Source organism: Mobula hypostoma, chromosome 28 (assembly GCF_963921235.1).
Source record: "Mobula hypostoma chromosome 28, sMobHyp1.1, whole genome shotgun sequence".
Lineage (NCBI taxonomy): Eukaryota > Metazoa > Chordata > Chondrichthyes > Myliobatiformes > Myliobatidae > Mobula > Mobula hypostoma.
The window spans coordinates 36,908,696-36,933,382 of record NC_086124.1 but is presented as its reverse complement, the minus strand read 5'-3'; the positions used below and the strand labels follow the sequence as shown (position 1 = coordinate 36,933,382).

At 57.1% G+C, this 24,687-nt stretch overlaps 1 protein-coding gene across 1 annotated transcript in view; it reads left to right on the top strand.

Moving 5' to 3' along the window:
* The window catches only part of LOC134338850 (nucleoside diphosphate kinase A-like), a 42,190-nt gene extending 18,539 nt beyond the window's left edge, over positions 1-23,651 (top strand). The window contains exons 3-5 of the mRNA XM_063034994.1: positions 12,928-13,029; positions 20,832-20,944; positions 23,441-23,651. Of these exons, the coding sequence (XP_062891064.1) occupies positions 12,928-13,029; positions 20,832-20,944; positions 23,441-23,558 (333 nt within the window). The 3' untranslated portion in view covers positions 23,559-23,651. The remainder of the gene's footprint in view (positions 1-12,927; positions 13,030-20,831; positions 20,945-23,440) is intronic.
* Positions 23,652-24,687: the final 1,036 nt, after the last annotated feature.

Sequence of the window (24,687 nt, the reverse complement as noted above, 5' to 3'; positions counted from 1 at the left end):
CAACCCTCACCCCTCAAGGTGACACTGACACACCCCACACCCCTCACTGTAACACCTACTCACCTCACAACCCTCACTGTGAAACCGACACACCCCACACCCCGCACTGTAACACTGACACACCCCTCACTGTAATGTTGACACACCCAACACCCCTCACTGTGACACCAACAAACCCCTCCATCCTCACTCCAACACCGACACACCCCACACCCCTCACTGTGTCACTGACTCACCCCTCACCCCTCACTGTGACACCCCCACACCCCTCACCCCTCACTGTAACACTGACACACCTCTCACCCCTCACTGTAACACTAACACACCCCTCAACCCTCACTGTGACACCACCACACCCCTCACCCCTCACTGTAACACTGACACACCCCTCACCCCTCACTGTATTACTGACACAAACCTCACCCCTCAAAGTGACACTGACACACCCCACACCCATCACTGTGACACTGACACACCCCTCACCCCTCAAAGTGACACTGACACACCCCAAACCCCTCACTGTGAAACCGACACACCCCTCACCCCTCACTGTAACACTGACACACCCCTCACTGTATCACTGACACACCCCTCACCCTCAAAGTGACACTGACACACCCCACACCCCTCACTGTATCACTGACACACCCCTCACCCTCAAAGTGACACTGACAGACCCCACACCCCTCACTGTATCACTGACACACCCCTCACCCTCAAAGTGACACTGACACACCCCACACCCCTCACTGTGACACTGACACACCCCACTCCCCTCACTGTGTCACTGACTCACCCCTCACCCCTCACTGTAACACTGACACACCTCTCACCCCTCACTGTAACACTAACACACCCCTCAACCCTCACTGTGACACTGACACACCCCTCACCCCTCAAAGTGACACTGACACACCCCACACCCCTCACTGTAACACCTACTCACCTCACAACCCTCACTGTGAAACCGACACACCCCACACCCCTCACTGTATCACTGACACACCCCTCACTGTAATGTTCACACACCCAACACCCCTCACTGTAACACCGACACACCCCTCACTGTATCACTGACACACCCCTCACCCTCAAAGTGACACTGACACACCTCTCACCCCTCACTGTGACACTGACACACCCCACTCCCCTCACTGTAACACTGACACACCCCTCACCCTCAAAGTGACACTGACACACCCCACACCCCTCACTGTGACACTGACACACCCCACTCCCCTCACTGTAACACTGACACAACCCTCACCCCTCAAGGTGACACTGACACACCCCACACCCCTCACTGTAACACCTACTCACCTCACAACCCTCACTGTGAAACCGACACACCCCACACCCCGCACTGTAACACTGACACACCCCTCACTGTAATGTTGACACACCCAACACCCCTCACTGTGACACCAACAAACCCCTCCATCCTCACTCCAACACCGACACACCCCACACCCCTCACTGTGTCACTGACTCACCCCTCACCCCTCACTGTGACACCACCACACCCCTCACCCCTCACTGTAACACTGACACACCTCTCACCCCTCACTGTAACACTAACACACCCCTCAACCCTCACTGTGACACCACCACACCCCTCACCCCTCACTGTAACACTGACACACCCCTCACCCCTCACTGTATTACTGACACAAACCTCACCCCTCAAAGTGACACTGACACACCCCACACCCCTCACTGTGACACTGACACACCCCTCACCCCTCAAAGTGACACTGACACACCCCAAACCCCTCACTGTGAAACCGACACACCCCTCACCCCTCACTGTAACACTGACACACCCCTCACTGTATCACTGACACACCCCTCACCCTCAAAGTGACACTGACACACCCCACACCCCTCACTGTATCACTGACACACCCCTCACCCTCAAAGTGACACTGACAGACCCGTAGCTTTCGGTTTAACCGGAGGTTTACCATCCTTGCCGTCTTTCCCGTTCTTAGACATAGCCGATCTCAGTATCATCCAATTGTCAGAGAATTCAGTTTAATTCAAAGTATTGTAAAAATTGATGCCTTAATAGTTAATTAAAGTATAGCTGACCATAGAGAGAAAAAACTCAGAGGTAATGGAGCGAGTCAAGAACGCGACTTCACTCCATGAGCGCTACCGGAAGTCTCCGACACTGACAGACCCCACACCCCTCACTGTATCACTGACACACCCCTCACCCTCAAAGTGACACTGACACACCCCACACCCCTCACTGTGACACTGACACACCCCACTCCCCTCACTGTGTCACTGACTCACCCCTCACCCCTCACTGTAACACTGACACACCTCTCACCCCTCACTGTAACACTAACACACCCCTCAACCCTCACTGTGACACTGACACACCCCTCACCCCTCAAAGTGACACTGACACACCCCACACCCCTCACTGTAACACCTACTCACCTCACAACCCTCACTGTGAAACCGACACACCCCACACCCCTCACTGTATCACTGACACACCCCTCACTGTAATGTTGACACACCCAACACCCCTCACTGTAACACCGACACACCCCTCACTGTATCACTGACACACCCCTCACCCTCAAAGTGACACTGACACACCTCTCACCCCTCACTGTGACACTGACACACCCCACTCCCCTCACTGTAACACTGACACACCCCTCACCCTCAAAGTGACACTGACACACCCCACACCCCTCACTGTGACACTGACACACCCCACTCCCCTCACTGTAACACTGACACAACCCTCACCCCTCAAGGTGACACTGACACACCCCACACCCCTCACTGTAACACCTACTCACCTCACAACCCTCACTGTGAAACCGACACACCCCACACCCCGCACTGTAACACTGACACACCCCTCACTGTAATGTTGACACACCCAACACCCCTCACTGTGACACCAACAAACCCCTCCATCCTCACTCCAACACCGACACACCCCACACCCCTCACTGTGTCACTGACTCACCCCTCACCCCTCACTGTGACACCACCACACCCCTCACCCCTCACTGTAACACTGACACACCTCTCACCCCTCACTGTAACACTAACACACCCCTCAACCCTCACTGTGACACCACCACACCCCTCACCCCTCACTGTAACACTGACACACCCCTCACCCCTCACTGTATTACTGACACAAACCTCACCCCTCAAAGTGACACTGACACACCCCACACCCCTCACTGTAACACCTACTCACCTCACAACCCTCACTGTGAAACCGACACACCCCACACCCCTCACTGTAACACTGACACACCCCTCACTGTAATGTTGACACACCCAACACCCCTCACTGTGACACCGACACACCCCTCACTGTATCACTGACACACCCCTCACCCTCAAAGTGACACTGACACACCTCACACCCCTCACTGTGACACTGACACACCCCACACCCCTCACTGTGACACTGACACACCCCACACCCCTCACTGTAACACTGACACAACCCTCACCCCTCAAGGTGACACTGACACACCCCACACCCCTCACTGTAACACCTACTCACCTCACAACCCTCACTGTGAAACCGACACACCCCACACCCCTCAGTGTAACACTGACACACCCCTCACTGTAATGTTGACACACCCAACACCCCTCACTGTGACACCAACAAACCCCTCCATCCTCACTCCAACACCGACACACCCCACAACCCTCACTGTGTCACTGACACACCCCTCACCCCTCACTGTGACACCACCACACCCCTCACCCCTCACTGTAACACTGACACACCTCTCACCCCTCACTGTAACACTAACACACCCCTCACTGTAATGTTGACACACCCAACACCCCTCACTGTGACACCAACAAACCCCTCCATCCTCACTCCAACACCGACACACCCCACACCCCTCACTGTGTCACTGACTCACCCCTCACCCCTCACTGTGACACCACCACACCCCTCACCCCTCACTGTAACACTGACACACCTCTCACCCCTCACTGTAACACTAACACACCCCTCAACCCTCACTGTGACACTGACACACCCCTCAACCCTCACTGTAACACCGACACACCCCTCACCCCTCAAAGTGACACTGACACACCCCACACCCCTCACTGTAACACGTACTCACCTCACAACCCTCACTGTGAAACCGACACACCCCTCACCCCTCACTGTAACACCTACTCACCTCACAACCCTCACTGTGAAACCTACACACCCCACACCCCTCACTGTAACACTGACACACCCCTCACTGTGACACCGACACACCCCTCACTGTATCACTGACACACCCCTCACCCTCAAAGTGACACTGACACGCCCCACACCCCTCACTGCGACACTGACACACCCCACACCCCTCACTGTATCACCGACACACTCCACAGCCCTCACTGTAACACTGACACACCCCACACCCCTCACTGTGACACCACCACACCCCTCACCCCTCACTGTAACACTGACACACCTCTCACCCCTCACTGTAACACTAACACACCCCTCAACCCTCACTGTGACACTGACACACCCCTCAACCCTCACTGTAACACCGACACACCCCTCACCCCTCAAAGTGACACTGACACACCCCACACCCCTCACTGTAACACGTACTCACCTCACAACCCTCACTGTGAAACCGACACACCCCTCACCCCTCACTGTAACACCTACTCACCTCACAACCCTCACTGTGAAACCTACACACCCCACACCCCTCACTGTAACACTGACACACCCCTCACTGTGACACCGACACACCCCTCACTGTATCACTGACACACCCCTCACCCTCAAAGTGACACTGACACGCCCCACACCCCTCACTGCGACACTGACACACCCCACACCCCTCACTGTATCACCGACACACTCCACAGCCCTCACTGTAACACTGACACACCCCACACCCCTCACTGTGACACTAACACACCCCTCACCCCTTACTGTAACACTGACACACCCCACCTCCCTCACTGTAACACTGACACACCCCTCACCCCTCACTGTAACACTGACACACCCCACCTCCCTCACTGTGACACTGACACACCCCACACCCCTCACTGTAACACCGACACACCCCACACCCCTCACTGTAACACCGACACACCCCTCACTGTAACACTGACACACCTCACACCCCTCATTGTGACACCGACAAACCCCACACCCCTCACTGTAACACCGACACACCCCTCACTGTAACACTGACACACCTCACACCCCTCATTGTGACACTGACACACCCCACACCCCTCACTGTAACACTGACACACCCCACACCCCTCACTGTAACACCGACACACCCCTCACTGTAACACTGACACACCTCACACCCCTCATTGTGACACTGACACACCCCACACCCCTCACTGTAACACTGACACACCCCTCACCCCTCACTGTAACACTGACACACCCCACCTCCCTCACTGTGACACTGACACACCCCACACCCCTCACTGTAACACCGACACACCCCACACCCCTCACTGTAACACCGACACACCCCTCACTGTAACACTGACACACCTCACACCCCTCATTGTGACACCGACAAACCCCTCACCCCTCACTGTAACACTGACACACCCCACATCCCTCATTGTAACACTGATACTCCCCTCACCCCTCACTGTGACACGAACACACCCCTCACTGTGACACACCCCACACCCCTCACTGTGACACCGACACACCCCTCACCCCTCACTGTGACACTGACACACCCCACACCCCTCACTGTAACACAGATACTCCCCTCACCCCTCACTGTGACACTAACACACCCCTCACTGTGACACCGACACACCCCACCTCCCTCACTGTGACACCGACACACCACTCACTGTATCACTGACACACCCCTCACCCCTCACTGTAACACCGACTCACCTCACACCCCTCACTGTGACACCGACACACCCCACACCCCTCACTGTGACACTGACACACCCCACACCCCTCACTGTGACACCGACACACCCCAAACCCCTCACTGTGACACTGACACACCCCACACCCCTCACTGTATCACTGACATACCCCAGACCCCTCACTGTGACACCGACACACCCCACACCCCTCACTCTGACACTGACACACCCCACACCCCTCACTGTAACATTGACACACCTCACACCCCTCACTGTGACACCGACACACCCCACACCCCTCACTGTGACACTGACACACCCCACACCCCTCACTGTAACATTGACACACCTCACACCCCTCACTGTGACACCGATACACCCCACACCCCTCACTGTGACACCGACACACCCCTCACCCCTCACTGTAACATTGACACACCCCACACCCCTCACTGTATCACGGACACACCTCACACCCCTCACTGTATCACTGACACACCCCTCACCCCTCACTGTGACACCGACACACCCCTCACCCCTCATTGTATCACTGACACACCCCTCACCCCTCACTGTAACACTGACACACCCCTCACCCCTCACTGTGACACCGACACACCCCAAATCCCTCACTGTGACACCGACACACCCCTCACTGTATCACTGACACACCTCACACCCCTCACTGTGACACTGACACACCTCACACCCCTCACTGTATCACAGACACACCCCTCACTGTAACACTGACACACCCCACACCCCTCACTGTGACACTGACACACCCCTCACCCCTCACTGTAACACTGACACACTCCTCACCCCTCACTGTGACACTGACACACCCCACACCCCTCACTGTGACACTGACACACCCCACACCCCTCACTGTGTCACTGACACACCTCACACCCCTCACTGTGACACCGACACACCCCACGCCCCTCACTGTGACACCGATACTCCCCTCACCCCTCACCCCTCACTGTAACACTGACACACCTCTCAACCCCTCACTGTATTACTGACACACCCCACACCCCTCAAAGTGACACTGACACACCCCACACCCCTCACTGTAACACTGACACACCCCTCACTGTAATATTGACACACCCAACACCCCTCACTGTGACACCGACACACCCCTCACTGTATCACTGACACACCCCTCACCCCTCACTGTATCACTGACACACCCCTCACCCTCAAAGTGACACTGACACACCCCACACCCCTCACTGTGACACTGACACACCCCACACCCCTCACTGTAACACTGACACAACCCTCACCCCTCAAGGTGACACTGACACACCCCACACCCCTCACTGTAACACTGACACACCCCTCACTGTAATGTTGACACACCCAACACCCCTCACTGTGACACCGACACACCCCTCCATCCTCACTCCAACACCGACACACTCCACACCCCTCACTGTGTCACTGACTCACCCCTCACCCCTCACTGTAACACTAACACACCCCTCACCCCTCACTGTAACACTGACACACCTCTCACCCCTCACTGTAACACTGACACACCCCTCACTGTAATGTTGACACACCCAGCACCCCTCACTGTGACACCAACAAACCCCTCCATCCTCACTCCAACACCGACACACTCCACACCCCTCACTGTGTCACTGACTCACCCCTCACCCCTCACTGTAACACTAACACACCCCTCACCCCTCACTGTAACACTGACACACCTCTCACCCCTCACTGTAACACTGACACACCCCTCACTGTAATGTTGACACACCCAACACCCCTCACTGTGACACCAACAAACCCCTCCATCCTCACTCCAACACCGACACACCCCACACCCCTCACTGTGTCACTGACTCACCCCTCACCCCTCACTGTGACACCACCACACCCCTCACCCCTCACTGTAACACTGACACACCTCTCACCCCTCACTGTAACACTAACACACCCCTCAACCCTCACTGTAACACCGACACACCCCTCACCCCTCAAAGTGACACTGACACACCCCGCACCCCTCACTGTAACACCTACTCACCTCACAACCCTCACTGTGAAACCTACACACCCCACACCCCTCACTGTAACACTGACACACCCCTCACTGTAATGTTGACACACCCAACACCCCTCACTGTGACACCGACACACCCCTCACTGTATCACTGACACACCCCTCACCCTCAAAGTGACACTGACACACCCCACACCCCTCACTGTGACACTGACACACCCCACACCCCTCACTGTATCACTGACACACCCCTCACTGTAACACTGACACACTCCACACCCCTCACTGTGACACTGACACACCCCACACCCCTCACTGTAACACTCTCCGATACACCCCACACCCCTCACTGTGACACTGACACACCCCTCACTGTGACACTGACACACCCCACACCCCTCACTGTGACACCGACACACCCCACACCCCTCACTGTGACACCGACACACCCCACACCCCTCACTGTAAACACTGACACACCCCACACCCCTCACTGTAACATTGACACACCCCTCACCCCTCATTGTGACACCGACACACCCCACACCCCTCACTGTAACACCGACACACCCCTCACCCCTCACTGTAACACTGACACACCCCACACCCCTCACTGTGACACTGACACACCCCACACCCCTCACTGTAACACTGACACACCCCTCACCCCTCACTGTGACACTAACACACCCCTCACTGTGACACTGACACACCCCACACCCCTCACTGTGACACTGACACACCCCACACCCCTCACTGTAACACTGACACACCCCTCACCCCTCACTGTGACACTAACACACCCCTCACCCCTTACTGTAACACCGACACACCCCACACCCCTCACTGTGACACTGACACACCCCGCACCCCTCACTGTAACACCTACTCACCTCACAACCCTCACTGTGAAACCTACACACCCCACACCCCTCACTGTAACACTGACACACCCCTCACTGTAATGTTGACACACCCAACACCCCTCACTGTGACACCGACACACCCCTCACTGTATCACTGACACACCCCTCACCCTCAAAGTGACACTGACACGCCCCACACCCCTCACTGTGACACTGACACACCCCACACCCCTCACTGTATCACCGACACACTCCACACCCCTCACTGTGACACTGACACACCCCACACCCCTCACTGTAACACTCTCCGATACACCCCACACCCCTCACTGTGACACTGACACACCCCTCACTGTGACACTGACACACCCCACACCCCTCACTGGAACACCGACACACCCCACACCCCTCACTGTGACACCGACACACCCCACACCCCTCACTGTAAACACTGACACACCCCACACCCCTCACTGTAACACCGACACACCCCACACCCCTCACTGTAACATTGACACACCCCTCACCCCTCACTGTGACACTAACACACCCCTCACTGTGACACTGACACACCCCACACCCCTCACTGTAACACTGACACACCCCTCACCCCTCACTGTGACACTGACACACCCCTCACCCCTTACTGTAACACCGACACACCCCACACCCCTCACTGTGACACTGACACACCCCACACCCCTCACTGTGACACCGACACACCTCACACCCCTCACTGTAACACTGACACACCTCACACCCCTCACTGTGACACTGACAGACCCCACACCCCTCACTGTGACACTGACAGACCCCTCACCCCTCACTGTGACACTAACACACCCCTCACTGTGACACTGACACACCCCACACCCCTCACTGTAACACCGACACACCCCACACCCCTCACTGTGACACTAACACACCCCTCACTGTGACACTAACACACCCCTCACTGTAACACCGACACACCTCACACCCCTCACTGTGACACTAACACACCCCACCTCCCTCACTGTGACACCGACTCACCCCACACCCCTCACTGTGACACTGACACACCCCACCTCCCTCACTGTGACACCGACACACCCCACACCCCTCACTGTAACACTGACACACCCCACACCCCTCACTGTAACACCGACTCACCTCACACCCCTCTCTGTAACACTGACACACCCCACACCCCTCACTGTGACACTGACACACCCCACACCCCTCACTGTGACACCGACACACCCCTCACCCCTCACTGTAACACTGACACACCCCACACCCCTCACTGTAACACCGACACACCCCACACCCCTCACTGTGACACCGACACACCCCACACCCCTCACTGTAACACTGACACACCCCACACCCCTCACTGTATCACTGACACACCTCACACCCCTCACTGTGACACTGACACACCCCACATCCCTCACTGTATCATTGACACACCTCACACCCCTCACTGTATCACTGACACACCCCTCACCCCTCACTGTATCACTGACACACCCCACACCCCCCACTGTGACACTGAGACACCCGACACCCCTCACTGTGACACTGACGCACCCCTCACCCCTCACTGTGACACTGACACACCTCACACCCCTCACTGTGACACTGAGACACCCCTCACCCCTCACTGTGACACTGACACACCCCACACCCCTCACTGTGACACTGACACACCCCTCACACCTCACTGTGACACTGACACACCCCACACCCCTCACTGTATCACAGACACACCCCACACACCTCACTGTAACACTGACACACCCCACACCCCTCACTGTGACACTGACACACCCCACACACCTCACTGTGACACTGACACACCCCTGACCCCTCACTGTGACACTGACAGACCTCACACCCCCCACTGTAACACTGACACACCCCACACCCCTCACTGTATCACTGACACACCCCTCACCCCTCACTGTATCACTGACACACCCCACACCCCTCACTGTGTCACTGACACACCTCACACCCCTCACTGTAACACTGACACACCCCTCACTGTATCACTGACACACCCCTCACCCCTCACTGTGTCACTGACACACCCCACACCCCTCACTGTAACACCGACACACCCCACACCCCTCACTGTAACACTGACATACCCCTCACCCCTCACTGTGACACTGACACACCCCACACCCCTCACTGTATCACCGACACACCCCACACCCCTCACTGTATCACCGACACACCCCACACCCCTCACTGTGACACTGACACACCCCACACCCCTCACTGTAACACTGACACACCCCTGACCCCTCACTGTATCACAGACACACCTCACACCCCTCACTGTGACACCGACACACCCCACACCCCTCACTGTGTCACTGACACACCCCTCACCCCTCACTGTATCACTGACACACCCCACACCCCTCACTGTGACACCGACACACCCCACACCCCTCACTGTATCACTGACACACCCCACACCCCTCACTGTAACACTGACACACCTCACACCCCTCACTGTGACACTGACACACCCCTCACTCCTCACTGTAACACTGACACACCCCTCACCCCTCACTGTGACACTGACACACCCCACACCCCTCACTGTAACACCGACACACCCCACCTCCCTCACTGTATCACCGACACACCCCTCACTGTAACACTGACACACTCCTCACCCCTCACTGTGACACTGAGACACCCCTCACCCCTCACTGTGACACTGACACACTCCTCACCCCTCACTGTGACACTGAGACACCCCTCACCCCTCACTGTGACACTGACACACCCCACACCCCTCACTGTAACACCGACACACCCCACCTCCCTCACTGTATCAACGACACACCCCTCACTGTAACACTGACACACCCCTCACCCCTCACTGTATCACCGACACACCCCTCACCCCTCACTGTGACACTGACACACCCCTCACCCCTCACTGTGTCACTGACACACCCCACACCCCTCACTGTGACACTGACACACCCCTCACCCCTCACTGTGTCACTGACACACCTCACACCCCTCACTGTGACACCGACACACCCCACACCCCTCACTGTGACACCGACACACCCCTGACCCCTCACTGTAACACTGACACACCCCTGACCCCTCACTGTAACACTAACACACCCCACACCCCTCACTGTGACACTGACACACCTCACACCCCTCACTGTGACACTGAGACACCCCACACCCCTCACTGTGACACTGACACACCCCACACCCCTCACTGTGACACTGACACCCCCCTCACCCCTCACTGTGTCACTGACACACCTCACACCCCTCACTGTGACACCAACACACCCCTCACCCCTCACTGTGACACTGACGCACCCCTCACCCCTCACTGTGACACTGACGCACCCCTCACCCCTCACTGTAACACTGACACACCCCTCACCCCCCACTGTGACACTGACACACCCCTCACTGTAACACCGACACACCTCACACCCCTCACTGTGACACTGACACACCCCACACCCCTCACTGTAACACCGACACACCCCACACCCCTCACTGTGACACCGACACACCCCTCACCCCTCACTGTAACACTGACACACCCCTCACCCCTTACTGTAACACCGACACACCCCACACCCCTCACTGTGACACTGAGACACCCCTCACCCCTCACTGTGACACTGACACACCCCACACACCTCACTGTGACACTGACACACCCCACACCCCTCACTGTGACACTGACACACCCCTCACCCCTCACTGTAACACCGACACACCCCACACACCTCACTGTGACACTGACACACCCCACACCCCTCACTGTGACACTGACACACCCCACACCCCACCGACACACCCCTCACCACTCACTGTGACACTGACACACCCCACAACCCTCACCCCTCACTGTATCACTGACACACCTCACACCCCTCACTGTGACACTGACACACCTCACACCCCTCACTGTATCACAGACACACCCCTCACTGTATCACTGACACACCCCTCACCCCTCACTGTATCACTGACACACCCTGCATCACCAGGTTTTTCCTGTTGTCAGTGTTTTCACACATGCTTCATTGGAAGTTATTTTTGGCAAAGGCAGTTTCTTCAGGAACCTGAATCTAAGTTTGACCCGATCTCACGCAGCCTTCTGAAGATCTGGCGAGGCAGCATTACATCGATCTGAAGGACAAGCCTTTCTACAGCGGTCTCTGCAAATTCACATCTTCCGGTCCTTTCGTTGCGATGGTAAGATTACCGGTGCTCACTTCCAGCAAGAAATTTTCTCACCAATTTCATCGTTTTTCTTTTTTTATGTAACTTTTTTTTATTGAATTTCATCATCAAACATTTTCATAAGATGTATTTCAGATACTGTTCATATTTATCATATAATCACATTTGTCACAAATCTCCACATAATATTTATCTGAAGTATACACTTGTAGGAAGGAGGGGAAAGAAAGAACAATCAAAAGACCTTTTCAAGGAATTTACAATGAAAGTTGATAAATGTGTTGGAAACTGCTGTTATTTTTTAAATAATACATTGTATAAGATTTGTGCTTTTTAACAAACATGTATTTTTCACAGTAAATGGTGGTTCATCCCCACTCTCTGGCAGAAAGCGGTATAGCAGCTAAACTAACGGTTTATCACCTTCCTCATTTTTAGCGCATCACCCACGTGACATCATAGTTTTAATTATGTAGCCAGTTTATTTTTATCTAAGGAATTACTGAACATTTCTACAAAAGTGATGGATGTTTCAGAGGCACCATCTTATGGTCACTTACCTCTCTGCATCACTTCCCTGCTCTTTACGTACTTTGATTCGTATTTGAGTGCTTGTTTGTACTTCAAACTAATCTGAAATTTTAGAATGAAGTGACTGTCATTCCGGACTCCTGCTAGAGCCGTAAGGATCAGACGGTAAACAGAGTGCAGCAAATCAAGGCAGTGCTGTTCTCTACGTGAACTTTAGCAAGGTCTTTGACAAAGTCTCACATGGACATTTTGAATGGTTCAAATTAACATCAGAAATACAACCTGAAATCCTTTCTCTTCACAGACATCCATGAAACAAGAAACTCCACAGAATGAATGATAGAAACAACAGAAACACAAAGCCCCCAACTCCCACCATGTATGCGTGGCGAGAGGGGAGTGAGTGGGAGAAGGTGGGGAGCGAGAGAGATGGGTGACTGAGAGTGGGGAGGGAGAGTGGGAAGAGAGAGAGTGGGTGGGAGAGAGAGAGTGGAAAGAGAGAGAGGGTGGGGAGACAGAGTAGGGAGAGGGGGGTAGAAGAGAGGGGAGAGAGAGGGAGGAGAGAGGGGGAGAGAGGGGGAGAGAGTGGGGTGGGGAGAGTGAGAAAGGGAGAGGGGGAGGGAGAGAGGGGAGAGAAGGGGACAGAAGGAGGGAGAGAGAAAGAGGATGGGAGAGAGGGAGGAGGGAGAGTGGGGAGAGAGGGCAGAGGGAAAGGGGCAGAGGGGAGGGAGAGAGAGGGGGAGAGAGGGGAGGCAGAGGGGGAGAGAAAGGGAGAGAGAGGGGGGTAGGGAGAATGAGAGAGAGGGAGAGGGGAATAAAAAGAGAGGGGGAGGGAGACAGATGGAGGGAGAGAGAGGGAGGGAGGGACAGGGGAAGGATGGAGAGAGAGGGGGTGGGAAGAGAGGCGGGAGAGAGAGACAAGGGGGAGAGAGGGTAGAGAGAGAAATGGGGAGAGTGTGGTGAAGGAGAGAAAGGAGAGAGAGGGAGGAGGGAGACGGAGAGAGAGGGGGCATAGCGGAGGTAGAGGGATGGAGAGGGGATGGGAAAGGACAGAGGGGGAGGAAGATGGAGAGAGGCAGGGAGAGAGAGGGAGGCAGAAAGGGAGGGAGGGAGAGAGAGGAGAAAGAGGGGTAGAGAGAGGGGGGAGAGGTTGGGGAGAGGGGGAGATAGTGGGGGGTAGAGAGGGAGAAAGAAAGAGGGAGGAGAGAGAGGGAGAGGGAGAGTGGGGGAGAGAGGGGAAGAGAGCAGGGTGGGGAGAGTGAGAGAGGGAGCAAGGAGGAAAGAGAGGGAGGAAGATGGGGAGAGAGAGAGGGCGAGGGGTACGGAGAGGTAGGGAGAGGGTGGGAGAGAGAGGAGAAGAGGAGAGGGGGTGAGAGAGCGAGAGAGATGGGGTAAAGAAATGGGAAGAGAGGAGGGAAAGAGGGTAGCAAGACGGCAGAGATAAAAGGAGGGAGAGGTGGAGAGAGAGAGGGATGGAGAGAGAGAGGGTGGAGACAGGAGGGAGAGAGAACGCGGGGGAGAGAGAGGGCAAGACTGGGAGGGAGAGAGAGAGAAAGAGAGGGAGTGGGTGGGGGGAGAGAGAGTGAGGGTGAGGAGAGAGAGGGAGGTGGTGAGGGGAAGAGAGCAGTGGAGAGAAGAGTTAGAGAGAGAGATGGGAGATAGAGAGGGGTAGGGAGAGTGAGAGAAAGGGTGAGAAAGTGGGTGAGAGAGACAGGGAGAGAGAGAGGGTAGAGGGGGGGAGAGAGAGGGAGAGAGAGGGCAACAGAGGGAGAGGGGAGAGAGAGGGGATGAGGAAGAGAGGAAGAGAGAGGGAATGAGGGAGAGAGAGGAGAGAGGAGGGGTGGAGAGAGAGGGAGAGAGGGAGGGGGAAAGGGAGAGGGGGAAGGGAGAGAGGGAGGGAGAGGGCAGAGAGAGAGGTGGGGAGGGATGGGGATGGGGAGGGAAAAAGAGGGCAGTGAGGGTTAGAGACGGGGAGAGAGGGCGGTAAGGTTTGGGGAGAGAGGGCGGTAAGGTTTAGGGAGAGGGAGAGAGAGGGGAGGGAAAGAGAAGAAGTGGGACAGGGAGAGGGAGGGAGGGAAAGACTGAGGGATGGAGGGAGGGAGAGGTGGAGAGGGGGTGCACGAAGAGATAGTGAGAGAGGGGAGAGAGAGGGAGGGAATGGCAGGTAGAGTAGAAGGGAAAGGGAGGGAGGGAGAGAGGGATGGAGGGAGGGAAAGAGATGGGGAGAGGGAGAGGGTGAGAGAGAGGTGATAGGAGAGAGAGAAAGGGAGAGGAGAGAGAGAAGGAGAGAGTGGGAGAGAGAGAAACTAACTGGTGTCTGTCAGTCGCTCTCTCTCAGGGGGAGATCTGTACACTGACCGGGGTCTCTCAGTCCCTCTTTCTCAGATATAGATCTGTACATTAGATTATGAGGACACGCAGTCCTCTTTTATTGTCATTTAGTGATTCATGCATTAAGAAATGATACAATAAATACTCCGACGTTTTATCACAAAAACACAGAACAGACCAAGACTGAAAAACTAACAAAAACCACATAATTATAGCATATAGTTACAACAGAGCAGCAATACCATAACTTGATGAAGAACAGGCCATGGTCACAGTAAAAAAGTTCAAAGTCTCTCGAAAGTCCCACATCTCACGCAGACGGGAGAAGGAAGAAAAACTCTCCCCGCCGTGCCCGACCGCAGTCCGACTCTGAGTCGTCCGAAAACTTCGAGCTTCCGATCAGCTCTCCGACACCAAGGACTGAGCACCATCTCTGTCTGAACGATTCGACCTCAATCTCGGTCGCCAACATCAGGCAAAGCCGGGGATTTTGAGGCCTTCCCTCCGGAAGATTCCCGATTGCGCAGTAACAACAGCAAACCTGCGTTTCAGAAATTTCTCCAGATGTTCCTCTGTGCTTTCATGTCGGTCTCCATCAAATCAGAATTGTCCACGGCCCCTATTTAACGGATACAATATCATTTTCACCGGAGAGCTGCGCGCGCGTGGCACGCTCCACCTCTCCTCGCGCCATTGACCGGTGTCTCTCAGTCCCTCTCTCTCAGGGGGAGATCTGTACACTGACCGGTGTCTCTCAGTCCCTCTCTCTCAGGGGGAGATCTGTACACTGACCAGTGTCTCTCAGTCCCCCCCCTCTCAGGGGGAGATCTGTACACTGACCAGTGTCTCTCAGTCCCCCCCTCTCAGGGGGAGATCTGTACACTGACCGGTGTCTCTCAGTCCATCTCTCTCAGGGGGATATCTGTACACTGACCGGTGTCTCTCAGTCCCTCACTCTCAGGGGGAGATCTGTACACTGACCGGTGTCTCTCAGTCCCCCCCTCTCAGGGGGAGATCTGTACACTGACCGGTGTCTCTCAGTCCCCCCCTCTCAGGGGGAGATCTGTACACTGACCGTTGTCTCTCAGTCTCTGTCAGGGAGGAGATCTGTACACTGACCGGTGTCTCTCAGTCCCTCTCTCTCAGGGGGAGATCTGCACACTGGCCGGTGTCTCTCAGTCTCTCTCAGGGGGGAGATCTGTACACTGACCGGTGTCCCCCCCTCTCCAGGGGGGAGATCTGTATACTGACCGGTGTCTCTCAGTCCCTCTCTCTCAGGGGGAGATCTGTACACTGACCGGTGTCTCTCAGTCTCTCTCAGGGGGAGATCTGTACACTGACCGGTGTCTCTCAGTCTCTCTCAGGGGGGAGATCTGTACACTGACCGGTGTCTCTCAGTCCCGCCCCTCTCAAGGGGGAGATCTGTACACTGACCGGTGTCTCTCAGTCCCCCCCTCACCAGGGGGGAGATCTGTACACTGACCAGGGTCTCTCAGTCCCCCCCTCTCCAGGGGGTAGATCTGTACACTGACCGGTGTCTCTCAGTCCCCCTCTCTCAGGGGGAGATCTGTACACTGACCGGTGACTCTCAGTCCCCCTCTCTCAGGGGGAGATCTGTACACTGACCGGTGTCTCTCAGTCTCTGTCAGGGGGAGATCTGTACACTTACTGGTGTCCCTCAGTCCCTGTCTCTCAGGGGGGAGATCTGTACACTGACCGGTGTCTCTCAGTCCCCGTCTCTCAGGGGGAGATCTGTACACTGACCGGTGTCTCTCAGTCTCTCTCTCTCAGGGGGAGATCTGTACACTGACCGGTGTCTCTCAGTCCCTCTCTCTCAGGGGGGAGATCTGTACACTGACCGGTGTCTCTCAGTCTCTCTCAGCAGGGGGATCTGTACATTGACCGGTGTCTCTCAGTTCCCCTCTCTCAGGGGGAGATCTGTACACTGACCGGTGTCTCTCAATCTCTCTCAGGGGGAGATCTGTACACTGACCGGGGTCTCTCAGTCCCCCCCTCTCCAGGGGGGAGATCTGTACACTGACCGGTGTCTCTCAGTCCCCCCCTCTCAGGGGGGAGATCTGTACACTGACCGGGGTTTCTCAGTCTCTCTCAGGGAGAGATCTGTACACTGACCGGGGTCTCTCAGTCTCTCTCAGGGGGAGAATCTGTACACTGACCGGGGTCTCTCAGTCCCCCCCCTCCAGGGGGGAGATCTGTACACTGACCGGTGTCTCTCAGTCCCCCTCTCTCAGGGGGAGATCTGTACACTGACCGGTGTCTCAGTCCCTCTCTCTCAGGGGGAGATCTGTACACTGACCAGTGTCTCTCAGTCCCCAGCCCCTCTCAGGGGGGAGATCTGTACACTGACCGGTGTCTCTCAGTCCCCCCCTCTCCAGGGGGAGATCTGTACACTGACCGGTGTCTCTCAGTCTCTCTCTCAGGGGGAGATCTGTACACTGACCGGTGTCTCTCAGTCTCTCTCAGGGGGAGATCTGTACACTGACCAGGGTCTCTCAGTCCCTCTCAGGGGGAGATCTGTACACTGACCGGTGTCTCTCAGTCCCCCCCTCTCAGGGGGAGATCTGTACACTGACCGGGGTCTCTCAGTCCCTCTCAGGGGGAGAATCTGTACACTGACCGGGGTCTCTCAGTCACCCCCTCTCCAGGGGGGAGATCTGTACACTGACCGGGGTCTCTCAGTCCCTCTCTCAGGGGGAGATCTGTACACTGACCGGTGTCTCTCGGTCCCCCTCTCTCAGGGGGAGATCTGTACACTGAACGGTGTCTCTGTCCCTCTCTCTCAGGGGGAGATCTGTACACTGACCGGTGTCTCTCAGTCCCCCCCCCCTCTCAGGGGGGAGATCTGTACACTGACCGGTGTCTCTCAGTCTCTGTCAGGGGGAGATCTGTACACTGACCGGTGTCTCTGTCCCTCTCTCTCAGGGAGAGATCTGTACACTGACCGGTGTCTCTCAGTCCCCCCCCCCTCTCAGGGGGGAGATCTGTACACTGACCGGTGTCTCTCAGTCCCACCCTCTCCAGGGGGGGATCTGTACATTGACCGGTGTCTCTCAGTCCCCCTCTCTCAGGGGGAGATCTGTACACTGACCGGTGTCTCTCAATCTCTCTCAGGGGGAGATCTGTACACTGACCGGGGTCTCTCAGTCCCCCCCTCTCCAGGGGGGAGATCTGTACACTGACCGGGGTCTCTCAGTCCCCCCCTCTCCAGGGGGGAGATCTGTACACTGACCGGGGTCTCTCAGTCTCTCTCAGGGGGAGATCTGTACACTGACCGGGGTCTCTCAGTCCCTCTCAGGGGGAGAATCTGTACACTGACCGGGGTCTCTCAGTCCCCCCCTCTCCAGGGGGGAGATCTGTACACTGACCAGGGTCTCTCAGTCCCCCCCTCTCCAGGGGGTAGATCTGTACACTGACCGGTGTCTCTCAGTCCCCCTCTCTCAGGGGGAGATCTGTACACTGACCGGTGTCTTTCAGTCACTCTCTCTCAGGGGAGATCTGTATACTGACCGGTGTCTCTCAGTCCCTCTCTCTCAGGGGGAGATCTGTACACTGACCGGTGACTCTCAGTCTCTGTCAGGGGGAGATCTGTACACTGACTGGTGTCCCTCAGTCCCTGTCTCTCAGGGGGGAGATCTGTACACTGACCGGTGTCTCTCAGTCCCTCTCTCTCAGGGGGGAGATCTGTACACTGACCAGTGTCTCTCAGTCTCTCTCAGGGGGGAGATCTGTACACTGACCGGTGTCTCTCAGTGCCTCTCTCTCAGGGGGGAGATCTGTACATTGACCGGTGTCTCTCAGTTCCCCTCTCTCAGGGGGAGATCTGTACACTGACCGGTGTCTCTCAATCTCTCTCAGGGGGAGATCTGTACACTGACCGGGGTCTCTCAGTCCCCCCCTCTCCAGGGGGGAGATCTGTACACTGACTGGGGTCTCTCAGTCCCTCCCTCTCCAGGGAGGAGATCTGTACACTGACCGGGGTCTCTCAGTCTCTCTCTCAGGGGGAGATCTGTACACTGACCGGTGTCTCTCAGTCCCCCCCTCTCAGGGGGAGATCTGTACACTGACCTGTGTCTCTCAGTCTCTGTCAGGGGGAGATCTGTACACTGACTGGTGTCCCTCAGTCCCTGTCTCTCAGGGGGGAGATCTGTACACTGACCGGTGTCTCTCAGTCCCTCTCTCTCAGGGGGGAGATCTGTACACTGACCGGTGTCTCTCAGTCTCTCTCAGGGGGGAGATCTGTACACTGACCGGTGTCTCTCAGTCCCTCTCTCAGGGGGGAGATCTGTACATTGACCGGTGTCTCTCAGTTCCCCTCTCTCAGGGGGAGATCTGTACACTGACCGGTGTCTCTCAATCTCTCTCAGGGGGAGATCTGTACACTGACCGGGGTCTCTCAGTCACCCCCTCTCCAGGGGGGAGATCTGTACACTGACTGGGGTCTCTCAGTCCCTCCCTCTCCAGGGGGGAGATCTGTACACTGACCGGGGTCTCTCAGTCTCTCTCTCAGGGGGAGATCTGTACACTGACCGGTGTCTCTCAGTCTCTGTCAGGGGGAGATCTGTACACTGACTGGTGTCTCTCAGTCCCCCTCTCTCAGGGGGAGATCTGTACACTGACCGGTGTCTCTCAGTCCCTCTCTCTCAGGGGGAGATCTGTACACTGACCGGGGTCTCAGTCCCTCTCTCTCAGGGGGAGATCTGTACACTGACCGGTGTCTCTCAGTCCCCCCCCTCTCAGGGGGGAGATTTGTACACTGACCGGTGTCTCTCAGTCCCCCCCTCTCAGGGGGGAGATCTGTACACTGACGGGTGTCTCTCAGTCTCTCTCAGGGGGAGATCTGTACACTGACCGGTGTCCCCCCCTCTCTCAGGGGGGGTAGCAGTATCTCTTGCTGTATCTGATCTGCCTTCTCTCTTTCTTTTTCTCACCAGTGTTGGGAAGGGGATAATATCGTTAAACTTTCCCGGGATATGTTGGGAGCCACAAATCCTGCAGAATCCCTGCCGGGAACGATCCGCGGAGATCTCAGCATCCAGGTTGGCAGGTAAAATTATCAGCCACGGGGAGGAACCTGCAGTTTCCGTCTCCGTGTCCCTGGTTCAGACGCACACCGGGCACACCGTACACCATTTCTGTCTGCGTATCTCTGTGTCAGACCCACAGGGGACACCATGGAGTTCCCATCACCGTGTCCCCCTGGGTCAGACCCACGTCCGCACACCATGGAGTTCCCATCTCCGTGTCCCCCTGGGCCGGACCCACAGGGGACACCATGGAGTTCCCATCTCCGTGTCCCCCTGGGTCAGACCCACAGGGGACACCATGGAGTTCCCATCACCGTGTCCCCCTGGGTCAGACCCACAGGGGACACCATGGAGTTCCCATCTCCGTGTCCCCCTGGGTCGGACCCACAGGGTGAGAACCATGGAGTTCCCATCTCCGTGTCCCCCTGGGCCGGACCCACAGGGGACACCATGGAGTTCCCATCTCCGTGTCCCCCTGGGTCAGACCCACAGGGGACACCATGGAGTTCCCATCTCCGTGTCCCCCTGGGCCGGACCCACAGGGGGAGAACCATGGAGTTCCCATCTCCGTGTCCCCCTGGGCCGGACCCACAGGGGACACCGTGGAGTACCCATCTCCGTGTCCCCCTGGGCCGGACCCACAGGGGGAGAACCATGGAGTTCCCATCTCCGTGTCCCCCTGGGCCGGACCCACAGGGGACACCGTGGAGTACCCATCTCCGTGTCCCCCTGGGCCGGACCCACAGGGGGAGAACCATGGAGTTCCCATCTCCGTGTCCCCCTGGGCCGGACCCACAGGGGGAGAACCATGGAGTTCCCATCTCCGTGTCCCCCTGGGTCAGACCCACAGGGGACACCATGGAGTTCCCATCTCCGTGTCCCCCTGGATCAGACCCACAGGGGGAGAACCATGGAGTTCCCATCTCCGTGTCCCCCTGGATCAGACCCACAGGGGGAGAACCATGGAGTTCCCATCTCTGTGTCCCCCTGGGTCAGACCCACAGGGGGAGCACCGTGCACGGTCCCCGTCTCCGTGTCCCTCTGGGTCAGACCCACAGGGGGAGCGCCGTGCACGGTCCCCGTCTCCGTGTCCCTCTGGGTCAGACCCACAGGGGGGAGCGCCGTGCACGGTCCCCGTCTCCGTGTCCCTCTGGGTCAGTCCCACAGGGGGAGCGCCGTGCACGGTCCCCGTCTCCGTGTCCCCCTGGGCCGGACCCACAGGGGACACCATGGAGTTCCCATCTCCGTGTCCCCCTGGATCAGACCCACAGGGGGAGAACCATGGAGTTCCCATCTCCGTGTCCCCCTGGGTCAGACCCACAGGGGGAGCGCCGTGCACGGTCCCCGTCTCCGTGTCCCTCTGGGTCAGACCCACAGGGGGAGCGCCGTGCACGGTCCCCGTCTCCGTGTCCCTCTGGGTCAGACCCACAGGGGGGAGCGCCGTGCACGGTCCCCGTCTCCGTGTCCCCCTGGGTCAGACCCACAGGGGACACCATGGAGTTCCCATCTCCGTGTCCCCCTGTGCCGGACCCATAGGGGGAGAACCATGGAGTTCCCATCTCCGTGTCCCCCTGGGTCAGACCCACAGGGGACACCATGGAGTTCCCATCTCCGTGTCCCCCTGGGCCGGACCCACAGGGGACACCATGGAGTTCCCATCTCCGTGTCCCCCTGGGCCGGACCCGCAGAGGGAGAACCATGGAGTTCACATCTCCGTGTCCCCCTGGATCAGACCCACAGGGGGAGAACCATGGAGTTCCCATCTCCGTGTCCCCCTGGGTCAGACCCACAGGGGGAGCGCCGTGCACGGTCCCCGTCTCCGTGTCCCTCTGGGTCAGACCCACAGGGGGGAGCGCCGTGCACGGTCCCCGTCTCCGTGTCCCCCTGGGTCAGACCCACAGGGGACACCATGGAGTTCCCATCTCCGTGTCCCCCTGTGCCGGACCCATAGGGGGAGAACCATGGAGTTCCCATCTCCGTGTCCCCCTGGGTCAGACCCACAGGGGACACCATGGAGTTCCCATCTCCGTGTCCCCCTGGGCCGGACCCACAGGGGACACCATGGAGTTCCCATCTCCGTGTCCCCCTGGGCCGGACCCGCAGAGGGAGAACCATGGAGTTCACATCTCCGTGTCCCCCTGGATCAGACCCACAGGGGGAGAACCATGGAGTTCCCATCTCCGTGTCCCCCTGGGTCAGACCCACAGGGGGAGCGCCGTGCCCGGTCCCCGTCTCCGTGTCCCCCTGGGTCAGACCCACACCGGGAGCACCGTGCACGGTTCCCGTCTCCGTGTCCCCCTGGGTCAGACCCACACCGGGAGCACCGTGCACGGTTCCCGTCTCCGTGTCCCCCTGGGTCAGACCCACAGGGTCACCGTGGAGTTCCCATCTCCGTGTCCCCCTGGGTCAGTCCCACAGGGGGAGCGCCGTGCACGGTCCCCGTCTCCGTGTCCGTGTCCTTCTGTAAAGTTGAGTGTCTGCGCCCCCTCCCTGACACCTGATCTCTGTCTGCTCAGGAACATTATCCACGGGAGTGACTCTCCCGCGACTGCTGAGCGGGAACTGGCGCTGTGGTTTCGTCCGGAAGAGATTGTAGTCTGGAAAAGCTGCCTGAACTCCTTCCTCTACGAGTGAACGCGTCTCTCCCGGCCGCGCGTGTCCGTGTTCACCAGCATCGCCACCTTCTCCGGATTAATAAACACATCGGCGCCTCCGCCGTTCCTCACAGCGTGTGTGTGTGTGTCTCTTTCTCTGTGAGGGCGAGGGATAGCAGCTCAGCGGAGGGGCTGATTGATCTCCCCTTTGATACATAGAACCTCTCCGGGTATTCTGTAATGGCACATCTCTCTTCTTCCCTCTCCCTCCCTTGCTTTACTCACTATCACTCTCCCTCTCGATCCTCTTCCATCCCTCTCCCACCTCCTCCCCTCCCTCCACTTTCTTTTCTCTACTCCTTGCCTCTGATCCTCTCATCTGAGAGAGGGGGAGAGAGAAATGGTAGAGGGGAAGAGAGAAAGAGTAGAGAGAGGGAGAGAGAGAGGAAGGGTAGGGTGGACGGAGAAGTGGAGAGAAAAAGGGTAGAGAGAAGAGGAGATAGAGAGGAGAGTGGGCAGAGAGAGAGTGGGGGAGAGAGAGGGGGGAGAGAGAGTGGGGAGAGAGAGGGAGGGGAGAGAGAGTGGGGAGAGAGAGAGGAGGGAGAGAGAGAGGGGAGAGAGAGAGTGGGAAGAGAGGGGGAGAGAGAGGAGAGAGAGAGAGTGGGGAGAGAGAGGGGGGAGAGAGAGGGGGAGAGAGTGGGGAGAGAGAGGAGAGAGAGAGTGGGGAGAGAGAGGAGAGAGAGAGAGTGGGGAGAGAGAGGGGGAGAGAGAGAGAGGGGGAGAGAGAGAGGGGGAGAGAGTGGGGAGAGAGAGTGGGGGAGAGAGGGGGAGAGAGTGGGGAGAGAGAGGAGAGAGAGAGTGGGGAGAGACGGGGAGAGAGAGAGGGGAGAGAGAAGGGGTAGAGACATGGGGAGAAAGAGGCAGAGTGAGAGGGTGAAAGAAAGTGGAGAGAGAGGGCTGGGAATAGACGGGAAAGGAAAGAGGGGATGAGAGGGGGAGAGGGGAAGGGTAGAGAGAGGGGCAGAGGTGGAGAGAGAGGAAGGGGATAGAGGGGGAGACAGAGTAGAGAGAGGAGGGAGAGAGGGGAGAGAGGGAGAGAGTATGAGAGAGAAGGAGATAGAAAGAGGAGGGGAGAGAGATAAGGTAGAAAGAGAGAGGAGAAAGAAAGG